This window comes from Aquarana catesbeiana, linkage group LG02, assembly GCF_042186555.1.
Source record: "Aquarana catesbeiana isolate 2022-GZ linkage group LG02, ASM4218655v1, whole genome shotgun sequence".
Lineage (NCBI taxonomy): Eukaryota > Metazoa > Chordata > Amphibia > Anura > Ranidae > Aquarana > Aquarana catesbeiana.
The window spans coordinates 557,665,002-557,679,428 of NC_133325.1; the positions used below are offsets into that span (position 1 = coordinate 557,665,002).

The window sequence follows — 14,427 nt, forward strand, 5'->3', positions numbered from 1 at the left end:
ACGGAGCCCAGGTACGGGTCCCAGAGTATACACTGAGGGTATCCAAAATTGGAACCTGTAAGTGAGCCAAAAAGGCAATAAGCAGTCAGATCTTGATAGAAGTGTCAGTTGAAGGAGGAAGGGAAATCTGGTGAAAAATGAACCACTTCTCCTGTAGAAGATTTTTTTCATCACCCAAGATACCATAAAAAAAAACTGAAACCTCAGTAGGGTTATGGGTAGGGTTATATGCATACACTTGGTCCCAGCAAAAGGTTTTGACATTGTCTAATCACCTGAAGGTAGTGGCATGTAACCCATGGCCCAAAGCCCCGAACACACGCACGGACCGAATGTCGGGATATATCAGCTGGTTCAATAAAAACCAGCCAACACTCGGCTCCTTGGCTTGTAGTGTAATGTAACAAAAATGTAAATTTTAATGTCACACCACTGCTAAAAAGTCTAGATAGGACTTCATTCCAATAATGGTGAGGTGGACAATTGAAAGAGTAGCTAACGAAATTCGAGGGTCCAACATACCCCCTTCATCTCAAAGCCCTGATGAAGGGGGCATGTTGGACCCTCTAAAAAGTGTATTTTCACTTTTGCAGCAAAATTGTGATAACACCTACTTTGGATTTGTTACATGTTTTCGTTAACATAGCAATATAGCTAGATAGAGAATATATATATATATATATATATATATATATATATATACACATACATACATATATATACACACACAATTTAATGGCATCATAGTCTTAGTCCATAGGATTCAATATCGAGTTGGCCCACCCTTTGCTGCTCCTGTGTGTGTGCATAAAGGGATTAACCACTTCAGCTCCAGAAGGTTTAACCACCTTAATGACCAGGTCATTTTTTGCAATACGGCACTGCGTTACTTTAACTGACAATTGCGTGGTCTTGTGACACTGTACCCAAATAAAATTGATATCCTTTCTCTCCAAAAAGAGCTTTCTTTTGATGGCATTTGATCAACTCTGTGGTTTTTATTTTTTGCACTATAAACAACAAAAATATTTTTTGTTACTTTTCTTACTAGTAATGGCGGCAATCTGCGCTTTTTAGCAGGACGACATTGCAGCAGACAAAATGGGACACCCAACACTTTTTTCAGGACCAGTGACATTATTATAGTGATCAGTGCTAAAAATATGCAGCACTGTTACTGTACTGACACTGGCAGGGAAGGCGTAAACACCAAGGGATATCAAAGGGTTAAATGTGTCCCTAGGGGGTGCTTGCTAACTGTGGGGGGGTTATTCTGACTGGGGGAAGACAGATCCGTGTTCTCTATCTTCTGCCCCGTTAGAACAGCGATCTGCCTTGATTACATAATCAGGCTGCCATTCTGCCTCTCTCGGGAACAATCCCAGGTGGCCGGCAGACATCGGGGCCACCGGACCCACGGATTGGCTCCCCCTCTGCCCAATCAGAAAGCGATCGCGCCCCTTAGTGGATATTGCAGAAAATGACAAACAGGTACGCAATTTCATGCAATAGAGCAGTCCTGCCGCAGTACATGTCCGTTAGGCAGTCAGCAAGTGGTTAAAGCACCATCTAGTGGGCAGTTTAAACAGGTTAGAACTCACAGTACACATCTGGCCACATGCAAAATAATCTACATTCCACTGATGGTAGCAAATCAGGGCCACTGGAGGTGCTCACAGGGCTGGAGGAGACATTCCAGGACCCCGTGGGTAGAGAGAGGACGTGATCTCAGCTTGGGGGCTGACCACCTCTACATTTCTTCCGGCCGTGATTTGCTACCATCAGCAGGACCGGGATACCTATGTAGATTATTTTGCATGTGGCCAGATATGTACGGCGAGTTCTAACATTATTTTTTAAACTGCCCACTAGATGGCGCTTTAATCCCTTTCTATACACACACGCACGAGCAGTGGGGGAAATCGTATTCGATTCGGACAGGAATCACACCGCATTCTTGTGCATGCGATTCTTTGCAGTGCCATTTGTGCCCATTCATTTTGTATTGACACAAATCGCACTGCAAAGTATCGGTTTTGGTATCAGGAGCATTTGGGCGAGTACAGATACTCACTCAAATGCTTGGTATTAGCACCGATACCGGTATCAGTATCGCTGCAACCCTATCTAAAAGGCACAGGGAATCTTGTGAAAACTGATGGCAAGATGAATGCAGCATGTTATTAGAAAATACCGGCACACAATTTGCATTCTTCTGCACAAAAGCTGCGCATGGGGCACTCTAAACACAAGGCCAAATTGACCCTCCAGTAGTTACATCAGAAAAAGGTGAAGGTTCTGAAGTGGCCTTCACAGTCTCCTGACCTTAATATCATCAAGCCACTCTGGGGAGATCTCAAACATGAGGTTCATGCAAGACGACCAAAGACTTTGCATGACCTGGAGGCATTTTGCCAAGACGAATAGGAAGCTATGCCACCTGCAAGAATTTGGGGCCTCATAGACAACGAATACAAAAAAGACTGCACGCTGTTATTGGAGCTAAAGGGGGTAATGCACAGTATTAAGAACAAAGGGTATGCAGACTTTTGAACAGGGATACATTTAATTTGTTTACTTGTTGCGATGTTTTGATTTAGGACTGTGCCACTATGCTATGACCTAGAGTTGAATATGAAACCCAAAAGAAATAAGGCCTTCTGCACACTGGTTTCTTGTAAGGCGTTATAAAGACACCTAAGCTGCATTTTTTTCAAAACAGTCTAGGTGAGTTTATTAGAGTTTAAACGAGTTTGGGAGTTTATTCATTTCATTGGCCAGAATTTTAATTTATTCTGGTCTTTGAAATAAATAAGCACTGAAGTGCTATCGGTACCAAGAGTTTGAGAGTTTAGCGTTTTTTTGTGGTCCGAAGTTCCCCTCTCCAACACAATTTTTGGGCGTTTAGAGAAAACAGCCTATAAACTCCTCTGCTAAAAATGTCCATGTGTGCATGGACACATAGGATAACAGAGTGGAGTTTAAGGGCAACAAAAAGAATGCCCAAACTCTCAAAAACATGGGTTTAACAGCAGCAGTGTGCATGAGGCCCAAAAGAAATGTGTTTTGCCTGCCTACTCATGCTTTCTTTAAAAATTGGTACATACTGTACAGCCGTGGCCAAAAACTGAAATATATTAATTTTCACAAAGTCTGCTGCCTCAGTGTTTTTAGATCGTTTTGTCAGATGTTATTATGGTATACTGAAGTATAATTACAAGCATTTCATAAGTGTCAAAGGCTTTTATTGACAATTACATTAAGTTTATGCAAAGAGTCAATATTTGCAGTGATGACCCTTCCTTTTCAAGACCTCTGCAATTAGCCCTGCAGTTCGCATGCAGTCAAACTTCTAGGCCACATACTGACTGATGGCAGCCCATTCTTGCATTATCAATGCTTGGAGTTTATCAAAATTTGTGGGGTTGTTTTTGTTCACCCGCCTCTTGAGGATTGACCACAAGGTCTGGTATGTTTCCTGGCCATGGATCCAAAATTTCGATGTTTTGTTCCCCAAGCTACTTCGTTATCACTTTGCATGCATTGTGGCAAGGTGCTCCATCATGCTGGAAAAGGCATTGTTCGTCACCAAACTGTTCTTGGATGGTTGGGAGAAGTTGCTCTCAGAGGATGTTTTTGTAACACATTTTTTTTCACTGTTGTGTTCTTAGGCAAAATTGTGAGTGAGCCCACTCCCTTGGCTGAGAAGCAGACCCACATATAAATGGTCTCAGGATGCTTTACTGTTGGTATGATGCAGAACTGATGGTAGCGTTCACCTTTTCTTCTCAGGACAAGTTTTTTCCGGATGCCCCAAACAATCGGAAAGGGGAATCAGCAGAGAAAACTTATCTTAAAACTTGACTTAACCCAGTCCTCAGCAGTCCAGTCCCTGTACCTTTTGCAGAATATCAGTCTGTCCCTGATGTTTTTTCTGGAAAGAAGTGGCTTCTTTGTTGCCATTCTTGACATCAGGCCATTTTCCAAAAGTCTTCACCTCACTGTGTGTGCAGGTGCACTCACATCTGGCTGCTGCCATTCCTGAGCAAGCTCTGCACTGGTGGTACCCAGATCCCGCAGCTGAATCAACTGTAGGAGACGGTCCTGATGCTTGCTGGACTTTCTTGGGCACCCCGAAGCCTTCTTCACAAATGTAGTGGAAATGTTTTTTATGGGACTAAAAAGGATGTAAATCCTCACATATACCCAGTGAAGTGAATAGCGTCAGATGATACACAGAGATGAACCAAATCTCCCTACATAAGTTTTACATATATATCTGCTATCTTAAGCTTGCTACATTCTTAAGAAAGTGTACATCGTGATAGAAAAATAAATAACTGGATAGCCGCACTCCAAAAAGAGTGCGGTTATCCATCTATTTATTTTTCCTATCACTCCTGTTGCAAGCAGAGCCTGCACCCTGCTTGACTGTGGAGACAGCTGAACCTAGGAGATGTAATTACCTGTGAGCGGTGAACTTCCTCATTCAAAGTGCACATCGTATTAGAATTTTTTTCTTCCTGTTCAGCAAGTCCTGGCATACACTGTGTGACAGCCGATTGGAGGAAAGGCACACATCCCCTCCACATAGGCAGAGGGAGGAAGGAATGTGCAGAGCTGTGTTGTTAATAGACCACCTCTCTGCTAATCCATTTATAGCACCCACCACAACACAAATTTCAGGCTGGTTTCATCTGGGTTGTCGGAGAACTTGTCAGAAGTTATCATGCCGATAACAGAAGAACGGAGCAGCAGAAAGACACGGGACTTAGGGCTTCGGAGAGAGATAAAAAAAACACTACAGATATATGTGCTTAGGTCAAATTTCATGAATCAGGTTTACATCCACTTTAAGTTAATTTTCATGGCAAAGAGGGACTTTGCAATTAATTGCAATTCATCTGATCACTCTTTATAAAACATTCTGGAGTATATGCAAATTGCCATCATAAAAACTGAGGTAGCAGACTTTGTGAAAATTAATATTTGTGTCATTCTCAAAACTTTTGGCCACAGCTGTATATCTTCAAGGGTATGCAAATTCTTGAGCACAACTGTATATACATATACTTAGTAATTTTAACAATTGATGCTTATCTTTTTACAAGCTCTTTTCTGAAATTTCCGGGACCGAAACACAATCAAGTGTCAAATCTGGCACAAATTTGACTGCAAATGTGAAAATGTACATTAACACTGTATTCTTGCCTACAGTGGAACTCTGGCAATCATACTGTCAATGCCAGTTTAATATATTTTTACCCTATATACCATATACCTTTTCACTTTCATACAGGAGATCCTTTAAATGCTCTTTGATCCAGTGGCACACTACAGCACCTCACCTCTCTATACGTTGCTACAGAATGGCTTGCTGGACGATCCGTTGCACATATATTTACAGAGGTCTGAGATAGTCCATTCTGTTCTTTTTCAGGAGTCTCTGTTTCAGGCCAGGTGCCCATGTTTTCCCCTTCTGGGGAACGATTCTTCTGCGGCGATGCAAAGGGGTTGTAGTCACCACTTACGTTGCGATGAGGCTGAGTGTTGAACTCCGTGTCGAAGGAAGAGAGCTGCTGGGTAACACCCAGGAGGCCACCAGCTTCCACGCTCAGAATAACCCAGATGACATCTGAAAGAAACATAAAGATGGGAAAGTTTAAGGAAGTCCAAAATAAATCAATCATTCATAAGATAGTAGTAAAATAAATGTGGCAGTCTTCATGGTGATCTATTTTAATAAACTCCCAATTTTATATCAGAGGACCCCACTTTCAAAAGAGGAATGACATGATGCAGCAGGAGTAGCAAAGTTTAAAAACTGTAAGGGGAACTTCACAGTTACGGGTCTTCACAGTGAAACTCCAAGGCAACCATCATTTAAATTGATAAAGGCATGCTGGTAGGTTAATTGGATCCTGTCTAAATTGTCCCTAGTATGTATGATTGTGAGTTAGGGACCTTAGATTGTAATCTCCTTGAGGGTAGGGACTGATGTGAATGTACAATGTATATGTAAAGCGCTTCGTAAATTGACAGCGCTATATAAGTACCTGAAATAAATAAAATAAATGTATGTTTCCAAATAAATATCACCTACACTTAAATTTTTTTTTTTTTTTTTTTTTTAGAAACTTCATGGGATTTTCCAACTTAAAAGGTGGGGAGGGAAGGGCGAGGAACCAATGCTAAGGTCTTATATAAGCAGAGCTATCAATGAGCTAGGAAAACATCAAGCACTTAACCAATTTCAGTAAAATAGTTAGCGCTCAACGCTGGGGGGATTATGTGTATCATACAACTACATTGTTAGTTTCGGGTAGCGTTTTGCTTTAGGCTTCATGTACACGGGATGTTTTTACCACCTCTCCTGAATGATAGGGCTGTTGAAATTAATCGTAGCATCGATGCATCGCGATTCGGCCATACACGATGCGGCATCGATGCTACGACTGGAATAAATCGATGTTCAGATGACGTCACACTCGCGCCACGCTATGCCCCGCCTCTGAGACCGAACGGAGCTGAAAGCCGCCGAAGAGCCGTGGGAGTAAACCGCGCCGGCTCTTCCCGCCTCCTGCTGAAGTGGCTGCGAGTGCGAGACAGACACATGGAGCCGGAGTGGCGCGTCGAGCTAGTACCCCTGACTTCCGACGTGTCCCGGTCCCCAGAGCCTTCCTCTTCGGCTCACAGTGTCTTGCTACAGGGGAGACCCGAGCCTCCGTCCTCCTACTGGGCAGCAGGACTGCGGGAGAGAGACCCAACCAAGCCAAGTCCCAGAAGAATACTTTCCTCCTCAGAGAGAGTCCTCCCATAGGAGATAGACCGTCCGTGTCTGTCCAGCAGTGCCAGCGTAATCATCATCAGGTTCACTTCTAGTACAGTTAAAGACACTTACTGTCCTGACAAAACTAACTAACTCAACTGTGTGTGTATATAAACACACATACATACATATACACACACACACACACACACACACACATACACACACAATGTATCTGATGCACCACCATTCATATGGACTTCACTGCAGTGAAAAAAAAATGAAAAAATTATGACTGTAGTAATTTTAAATAAGAATGATGGTGGACCTAAACATTAAAGTGACCATGCCATTTAATCAATTATGGTTTGTAGGTCTTATAGTGATTGATTTGATTCACATCACAACTTAATTGATTCCTTTGTATGATTTATGGTTTTGCTCATCATCATCACTGCCCCACACATGCAATGCAGCCATGATGCCATGCATTGCATGTGTGGGGCAGTGTGATGAGCAAAACCATAACTAAAATCATACAAAAAGGTATCAAAGTTGTGTGAAGTGAATCTATATATGTGTTTGTACTCTACATACACCTCTACACATTCTGTGCTGTCAGTTCCCTGGCTTCCCCGTTTGCACATTCCACTGTTAACTCCTAGTATGCTGGAAGGTGCAAACAGGGAAGCCAGGGAACTGTCAGCACAGAGACAGTACAGGGAACTTCACAGGGCTGTTTGTCAGCTGTGGATTCTAATCCCTCCTGACCTCCCAGCAGCAGTGTGTGTGCATGCCTGTAACCTGTAGTGCACCGAATTAGTGCACTTTTTAAGGGAGTGAGGCTTTTTCAATTCAAAGCAGAGTTCCAGTAAATTTTTTGTTTATTAAAAGTCAGCAGCTACAAAAAAAAAAAAAAAAAAAAAAAAAAAAAAAAAAGTGCATCTTCTGACTTCGGACACTCACCTGTCCCACAATCCAACGACGTGGCCACCCGAACCCTCCATTCTCTCCCCCACCTGTCCACGGCGGTGGCAATACTACTGTGGGCATTAGGCTGTGACAGCTTGCAGCTTCACAGCCGTCTGCGCATGTCTCACTGCGCTGCCCTGCATAGCCCGGCAATCTTGTGGGACCTGTGATGTGTCCCGGAAGATTGCAGGGAGGAAGGGCCGCCTAGGCGGCCCAAGCAGAAGCTCGTCAGTAATCCTGATGAATCGCGGAATCAAATAGTTGACCAGATAATCGCAATCGAATCGAATCGTGAGACCAGTGAAGATGCGCACCTCTACTGAACGATTTAACTTGACAGATAGTAACCCACGTTTAAAACGTCTGTTTTGCCGCGTTTGGAATCGTTCTTTTTTTCAAAATAGCCAAAAATGAAGAACGTCTGTAAAAGAAACGCGGCTAAACGCGATTTTAGAAGCGTTTGGCGCTTGAAATGCCTCCAAAAAAAAAAAAGCCTCTAAGCTCAACTGCCTAGAAACTACTGTAAACGACCCTGTGTACATGTACTGAGGAGATAACAGAGGAGAGTTCAGGAGCAGTTGAAAAAAAATGGCAAACTGCTCCTAAACGTCTGTTTACCAGCAGCAGTGTACATGAGGCCTTAAGGAGTGTTGGAATGAGTAAGATGAAGAAAACATGAAGAAAACGTATTTTTCTCACCTCCGAAATACAAGCCGGTAGCAGTACACATTCTCCACTGACCCTGGTACATGCCAGGCTGATTAGGGCTGCACATTGGCACACTGACATCTGTCATTTCCTGTGTGTCTAAAGAACGCACCAATACCATATTTACATGGCCAAACTGATCACCTCCCACATACCGCAGACATACACCTGGGGGCCATGCTTCAGATCCTAGGAGAAGAAAAAAAGTGAAAAAATTAAAAACTCTAGGCAGATATTAAATTAATCAGAAATACATCATTAACTGTATTTTTTAAGCACAAGCAGTGTAAGTACCTAAATTTGATCCGATATCAGCCACTTGCAGACCCCGTACAGAGGAACAAACATTCCATTTAGGACAAGAGGAGAGTGAGCAGAGTGAGAGATGAGATTCTCACTGTGCTGCTTCTCCTTTTTCAGTCTGGGGAGGGTTCAGAATGACCTGGGCTCAGAGGAAGTGGGTTGATTGATGCTAGCCATCAGATTGTGGCAGAAGAAAAAAAAAAAAAAAAGTACTACGGGGGAAATCTCTAAACTGAAGGTGAATATTGTAGCAAAAGTTTGTTTTAAAATTTGTATGCATGTCAACAAAAAGACTCCCTCCCCAGGTTTCAAACTGTACCCAAAAAAGAAAATAAGCTTGAACTAAATACTCAGAAGCTTTTAGGTACTAAAAAATGAAAATAGAAGGGTGAGATAGTTTGGCACACCGAGGCTCCTCCCAATTTTTATATGAAGTCCTTGCACTAAAAGACAACTGCACTAACCTATCAGCTTGATATTACTAAAAACACGTTCATTCAAGTAAAAATGAACACAAATGACTCACAGTCATAACTGTAGTTATCTCCATATTGTCATACACTAAATAACTGTAGTGTTCCCATAATGAAATGTATTAATATAATGTATGTGTATGACAATTGAATGCGGTTAGTGAAAATCTTTATGTGGGTATATAAAAGTTAAAACAATATATGTACTTTACACAACCTCAAGCCCAAAAAAGTTGGGACGCTGTGTAAAACTGAAAAAACAGCATGCAAGGATTTACAAATCTCAAACCCATATTTTATTTACAAGAAAACATCTCAAATGTTTCAACTGAGAAAATGTCCCTTTGTAAGAAAAAAATAATTAATTTTGAAATTGATGGCAGAATCAGGTCTCAAAAATGTTGGGATGGGGGGCAACAAAAGGCTGGCAAAGTAACTGGTATTAACAAGGAAGAGCTGGAAGAACATTTTTCAATTAGGTTATTGGCAACAGGTCAGTAACATGTTTGAGTATAAAAAGAGCATCTTAGAGAGTCAGAGTGTCTCAGAAGTAAACATGGGTCGAAGTTCAGCAATCTGTCAAAAGCTGCATCTAGGAATTGTCAAACAATTTAAAAATAATGTTCCTAACTGTAAAATTACAGAGACTTTAAATACCGTATTTATCGGCATATAACACGCACATTCATTTTAAGAGGGAAGTTTCAGGAAAAAAAAATTAAATTTTAAATAAGGATCTTTGAAGCAAAATAAGGGTCAGTGCCCATCTGCAGCCTCACCATTGCCATCAATGCAGCCTGATCAATGCCCATCTGCAGCCTCACAAGTGCCATCAATGCAGCCTCATCAGTCCACATCAATGCAGCCTCACCATTGCCATCAATGCAGCCTGATCGATGCCCATCTGCAGCCCAGAGGGGACAGGGAGGGGGGCGGGACGAGCGCCGACAGATTACATACAGTGAGAATCTCCTATGATAGACAGAACAGTGGTCCAATGGACGCCCAGGAGACGGGAGTTCCTATTACAGAGGCCGCCAAGTAAACAGGAGATTCTCACTTTATGTAATCTGATGGTGCTCGTCCTGCCCCCCCTCCCTGTCCCCTCCGAGGCAGCTAAAACTGAAGTATTGACACTGGCATCCTAACAACCAATGATGTTATCATTTAATAAGGAGAAGGTCTGTTGCCTTAACAGCATCCTTGTTTGAGCCCCCTATGCCCCTCTCCCTCAGCACTGTGGTCAGGTAAGCTGACTGATGAGGAGAAATGAGGAGAAATTAAGGGAGAAGAAAAACATACGATCACTGGTCAATACCAGTGTGCAAAAGTGTATTTGTTTTGAAAGAATAAATCACCCCTAAAATGTTGGGTGCCCTGCGCCTGTGGATGTTGCTGCATTGTGAATCTATTAGAACAGTTTTTTCACATTTTAGAATGGGGTGCCCCGAGAGACTGTCTATAATTTTAAAAGGTTGCCTTAACTGAAAAAAGGTTGAGAAACATATCATCAACAGTACATATCATCAAAAGATTCCAAGAATCTGGAGAGATCTCTGTGCCTTGCAAGGCCAAAACACAATATTGGAATCCCGTGATGTTTGAGCCCTCAGATGGCACTGCATTAACCACTTCCCTACCAGGCCAATTCTGACATTTCTCTCCTACATGTAAAAATCATCATTTTTTTGCTAGAAAATTACATAGAACCCCCAAACATTATATATGTTTATTTAGCAAAGACCCTAGAGAATACAATGGCGGTTGTTGCAACTTTTTATCTCACATATCTCTCCTATTTGCGCAGGAATTTTTCGAATGCGCTTTTTTTGGGAAAAAAACTGTTTTGTGTTTTAAAAAAAAAAACAAAACAAAACAGTAAAGTTAGCCCAATGTTTTTGCATATTGTGAAAGATGAAGTTACGCCGAGTAAATAGATACCTAACATGTCATGCTTCAAAATTGCACACGCTCGTGGAATGGCGCCAATGTTCGGTACTTAAAAATCCCCATAGGCGACGCTTGAAATTTTTTTACTGGTTACATGTTTTGAGTTACAGAGGAGGTCTAGGGACAAAATGATTGCTTCTCGCTCAAACGTTCGCGGCAATACCTCACATGTATGGTTTGAACACCGTTTTCATATGTGGGCAGGACTTGCGTATGCGTTCGCTTCTGCGTGCGAGCACACGGGGACAGCGGCGCTTTAAAATTTTTATTTATTTTTTTTTATTGTTAATTATATTTTCTTTTTTTATTTTGACACTTTTTTGAAAAAAAAAAAAAAACATTTTTGATCACTTTTATTTAGAGGTCGACCGATATATCGGCCGGCCGATATTTGGCTTTTTTTACTTAATCGGCATCAGCCGATTGTGCTGATAAAAAAAGCCGATTATAACTTCAGCGGGACTTGCAAATGACTTCTGTAATAGAAGTCAATTGCAAGCTGTCTGAAGTTTGTCTTCTTTCCTCCCTGGGCAGCCTGCCAAATCTGATAAGAAGATACATTTGTATCTCTTCGGGTTGTTTTATCAATAGACTGAACTCCATGGAGAAGTTCTCAGTTTAACCATTTAAAGACTAAATCTTTTTTGACATTTGTTGCTTACAAGTAAAAATTCTGTATTTTCTGCTAGAAAATCACTTGGAACCCCCAAACATTATATATATATATTTTTTTTTAGCAGAGACCCTAGGGAATAAAATAGCGGTTGTTGCAATATTTTATGTCACACGGTATTTGCGCAGCGGTCTTTCAAACGCAATTTTTTTTTAAAAAAATACACCAATTAAAAAAAAATAAATAAATAAATAAGCAGTAAAGTTAGCCCATTTTTTTTCGTCCAAAAGTTTTGATTACCTGTTTTTGTGTATTTAATATTTAAGATATAGTTATTTTTTTTTTAATCTAAATTATACATACAAGTGAACTGATTGGAGGTTTGTTTTGTTCAATAAATGTAAAAAAATTTCTGTATCACTTATTACTTAAGGTTGCCTACACACTGCAGCGGGCATGCGTTGACGGTAAAACGCTGTTAGTTTTAGCGGCGCTTTACCGTCATTTTAGTGGCGCTATTGGGCTGCTAGCGGGGTGCTTATAACCCAGCTAGCGGCCGAGGAAGGGGTTAAATGCGCCCCTGAAGTGCTGCTGCCGAAACGCTTTGCAGTCGCTTCGGCAGCGGTGCGCATTCATTTCAATGGGCAGGAATGGTGGAGGAGGGGTATACACCGCTCCAAAGATGCCGCTTGCAGGACTTTTTTTTACATCCTGCCAGCGCATCGCCTCAGTGTGGAAGCACCCGGGATATCACACTGAGACTGCAGGGGAGCCGTTTTACAGGCACTTTACAGGCACTATTTTTAGCCCAGAAGCGCCTGAAAAAACGTCCCACAGTGTGAAAGGGGTCTAACTGTTAGATTTTATGAGATGAAGAGGGAAAAAAAAAAAGAAAAAAAAAAAAAAAAAAAAAAAATCGGCCTAATATATCGGCATCATATATCGGCCATCGGCCACCGCGATTTCTAAATATCGGCTTTGGCCAGAGAAAAACCCATATCGGTCGACCTCTACTTTTATTCCTATTGCAAGGAATGTAAACATCCCTTGTTAATAGGAATATGACATGTCAGGTGCTCTTAATAGTGAGATATGGGGTCAATAAGACCCCATATCTCACCACTAGGCTAGGAAGCCTGAAATAAAAAAAAATAAAATAAAACGATCACCGCTTCCCAGCCGAATCGGCGCTGTTTTTTTGAATGGAGAGGCCGGGCGTGACGTCATAACATTGCGCCTGGCGTCCGATGATCATAGAGACTCCGGCGACCATCTGGTCCGCCGGAAATCTCTATGATCTACATCCGGCGCCGGCGGATCCGCTCTCCGCCTCACCAATCATAAAGGTGATTCGGAAGCAAGCACAGAAGGGCGGCGGGAGGGGGGGGGGAACGTCCCCTCTCGCCTCCCATAGGAACGATCAAGCGGCGGAACGGCCGCTATGATCATTCCTATGGTGTAGAGATTCGCCGGCTGAAACCGGCAATATCTGAATGATGTCTGTAACTACAGGCATCATTCAGATATACCTGCCCAAAGCCCAGGACGTCATATGATGGTGGGCAGGCAGTGGTTAAAAACAGGCATGATTCTGTGATGGACATCACAACATGAGCTCAGGAATACTTCCAAAAATCACTGTCTGAACAAAGTTTACCATGCCATCCAAAAATGCAAAAACGTCACAGTCTACTGCTCATTTAAAATGGTGTGTTTGGGCATGTTATCAGCGCTTCGTTCAAAGGTCTGCATCTCTGTTGGTATGGGGGTGCATTAGTGTGTATGGAATGGGCAGCTTGCACATCTGAAAAGGCACCAACAATCATGAAAGATATATCCAGGTTTTAGAACAGCATATGCTCCCATCCAAGTGATGTATTTTTTTCATGGAAGGACTTGTATATTTCAGCATGACAATGCTAAACCGATACGCATCTATGACAACAGCATGGTTTCGTACTAGAAGAGTTCGGGTGCTTAAGTGGCCTGCCTGCAGTCCAGACCTTTCACCAATTGAATATATTTGGCGCATCTAGAAAACAAAAAATTACAACAAAGATGACCCAAGTTTTTTGAGCAGTTAGAATCCTATATTATGCAAGAATGGGACAACATTCCTCTCCCAAATATCCAGCAACTGGTCTCCTCAGTTCCCAGACATTTACAGAGTGTGAAAGAAGAGGGGAGTCTACACTGTGGTAAACAGGGCCGTGTCATCTGGAGATGTGTTGCTGCCATCAAATTTCAAAATTACCTTATTTTATTCCATAAAATAGTAAATTTTCTCAGTTTAACCGGTTCAATACAGGGCATTTTCACCCCCTTCCTTCCCAGACCAATTTTTAGTTTTCAGCGCTGTCGCACTTTAAACGACAATTGCACGGTCGTACGACATTGTACCCAAACAAAATTGACGTCCTTTTTTCCCCACAAATAGAGCTTTATTTTGGTGGTATTTGATCACCTCTGCGGTTTTAATTTTTTGCGCTATAAACAAAAGAAGAGCGACAATTTTGAAAAAAAACACAATATTTTATACTTTTTGCTATAATAAATATCCCAATTTAAAAAAAAAAAAAAAAACTAATTTTTTCCTCAGTTTAGGCCGATACGTATTCTTCTACATATGTTTGGTAAAA

The 14,427-nt window shown here is 41.8% G+C and overlaps 1 protein-coding gene across 2 annotated transcripts in view; it reads right to left on the bottom strand.

Moving 5' to 3' along the window:
• The window catches only part of ILRUN (inflammation and lipid regulator with UBA-like and NBR1-like domains), a 64,085-nt gene that overhangs the window by 13,091 nt on the left and 36,567 nt on the right, over positions 1–14,427 (bottom strand). The window contains exons 3-4 of one of the 2 annotated variants that reach the window (XM_073616008.1): positions 8,441–8,638; positions 5,349–5,635 (exon numbers count right to left, since the gene is read on the bottom strand). In XM_073616008.1, the coding sequence (XP_073472109.1) occupies positions 5,349–5,635; positions 8,441–8,638 (485 nt within the window). Of the gene's footprint in view, positions 1–5,281; positions 5,636–8,440; positions 8,639–14,427 lie in introns of both variants that reach the window. The other variant, XM_073616007.1, reaches the window with a different exon arrangement.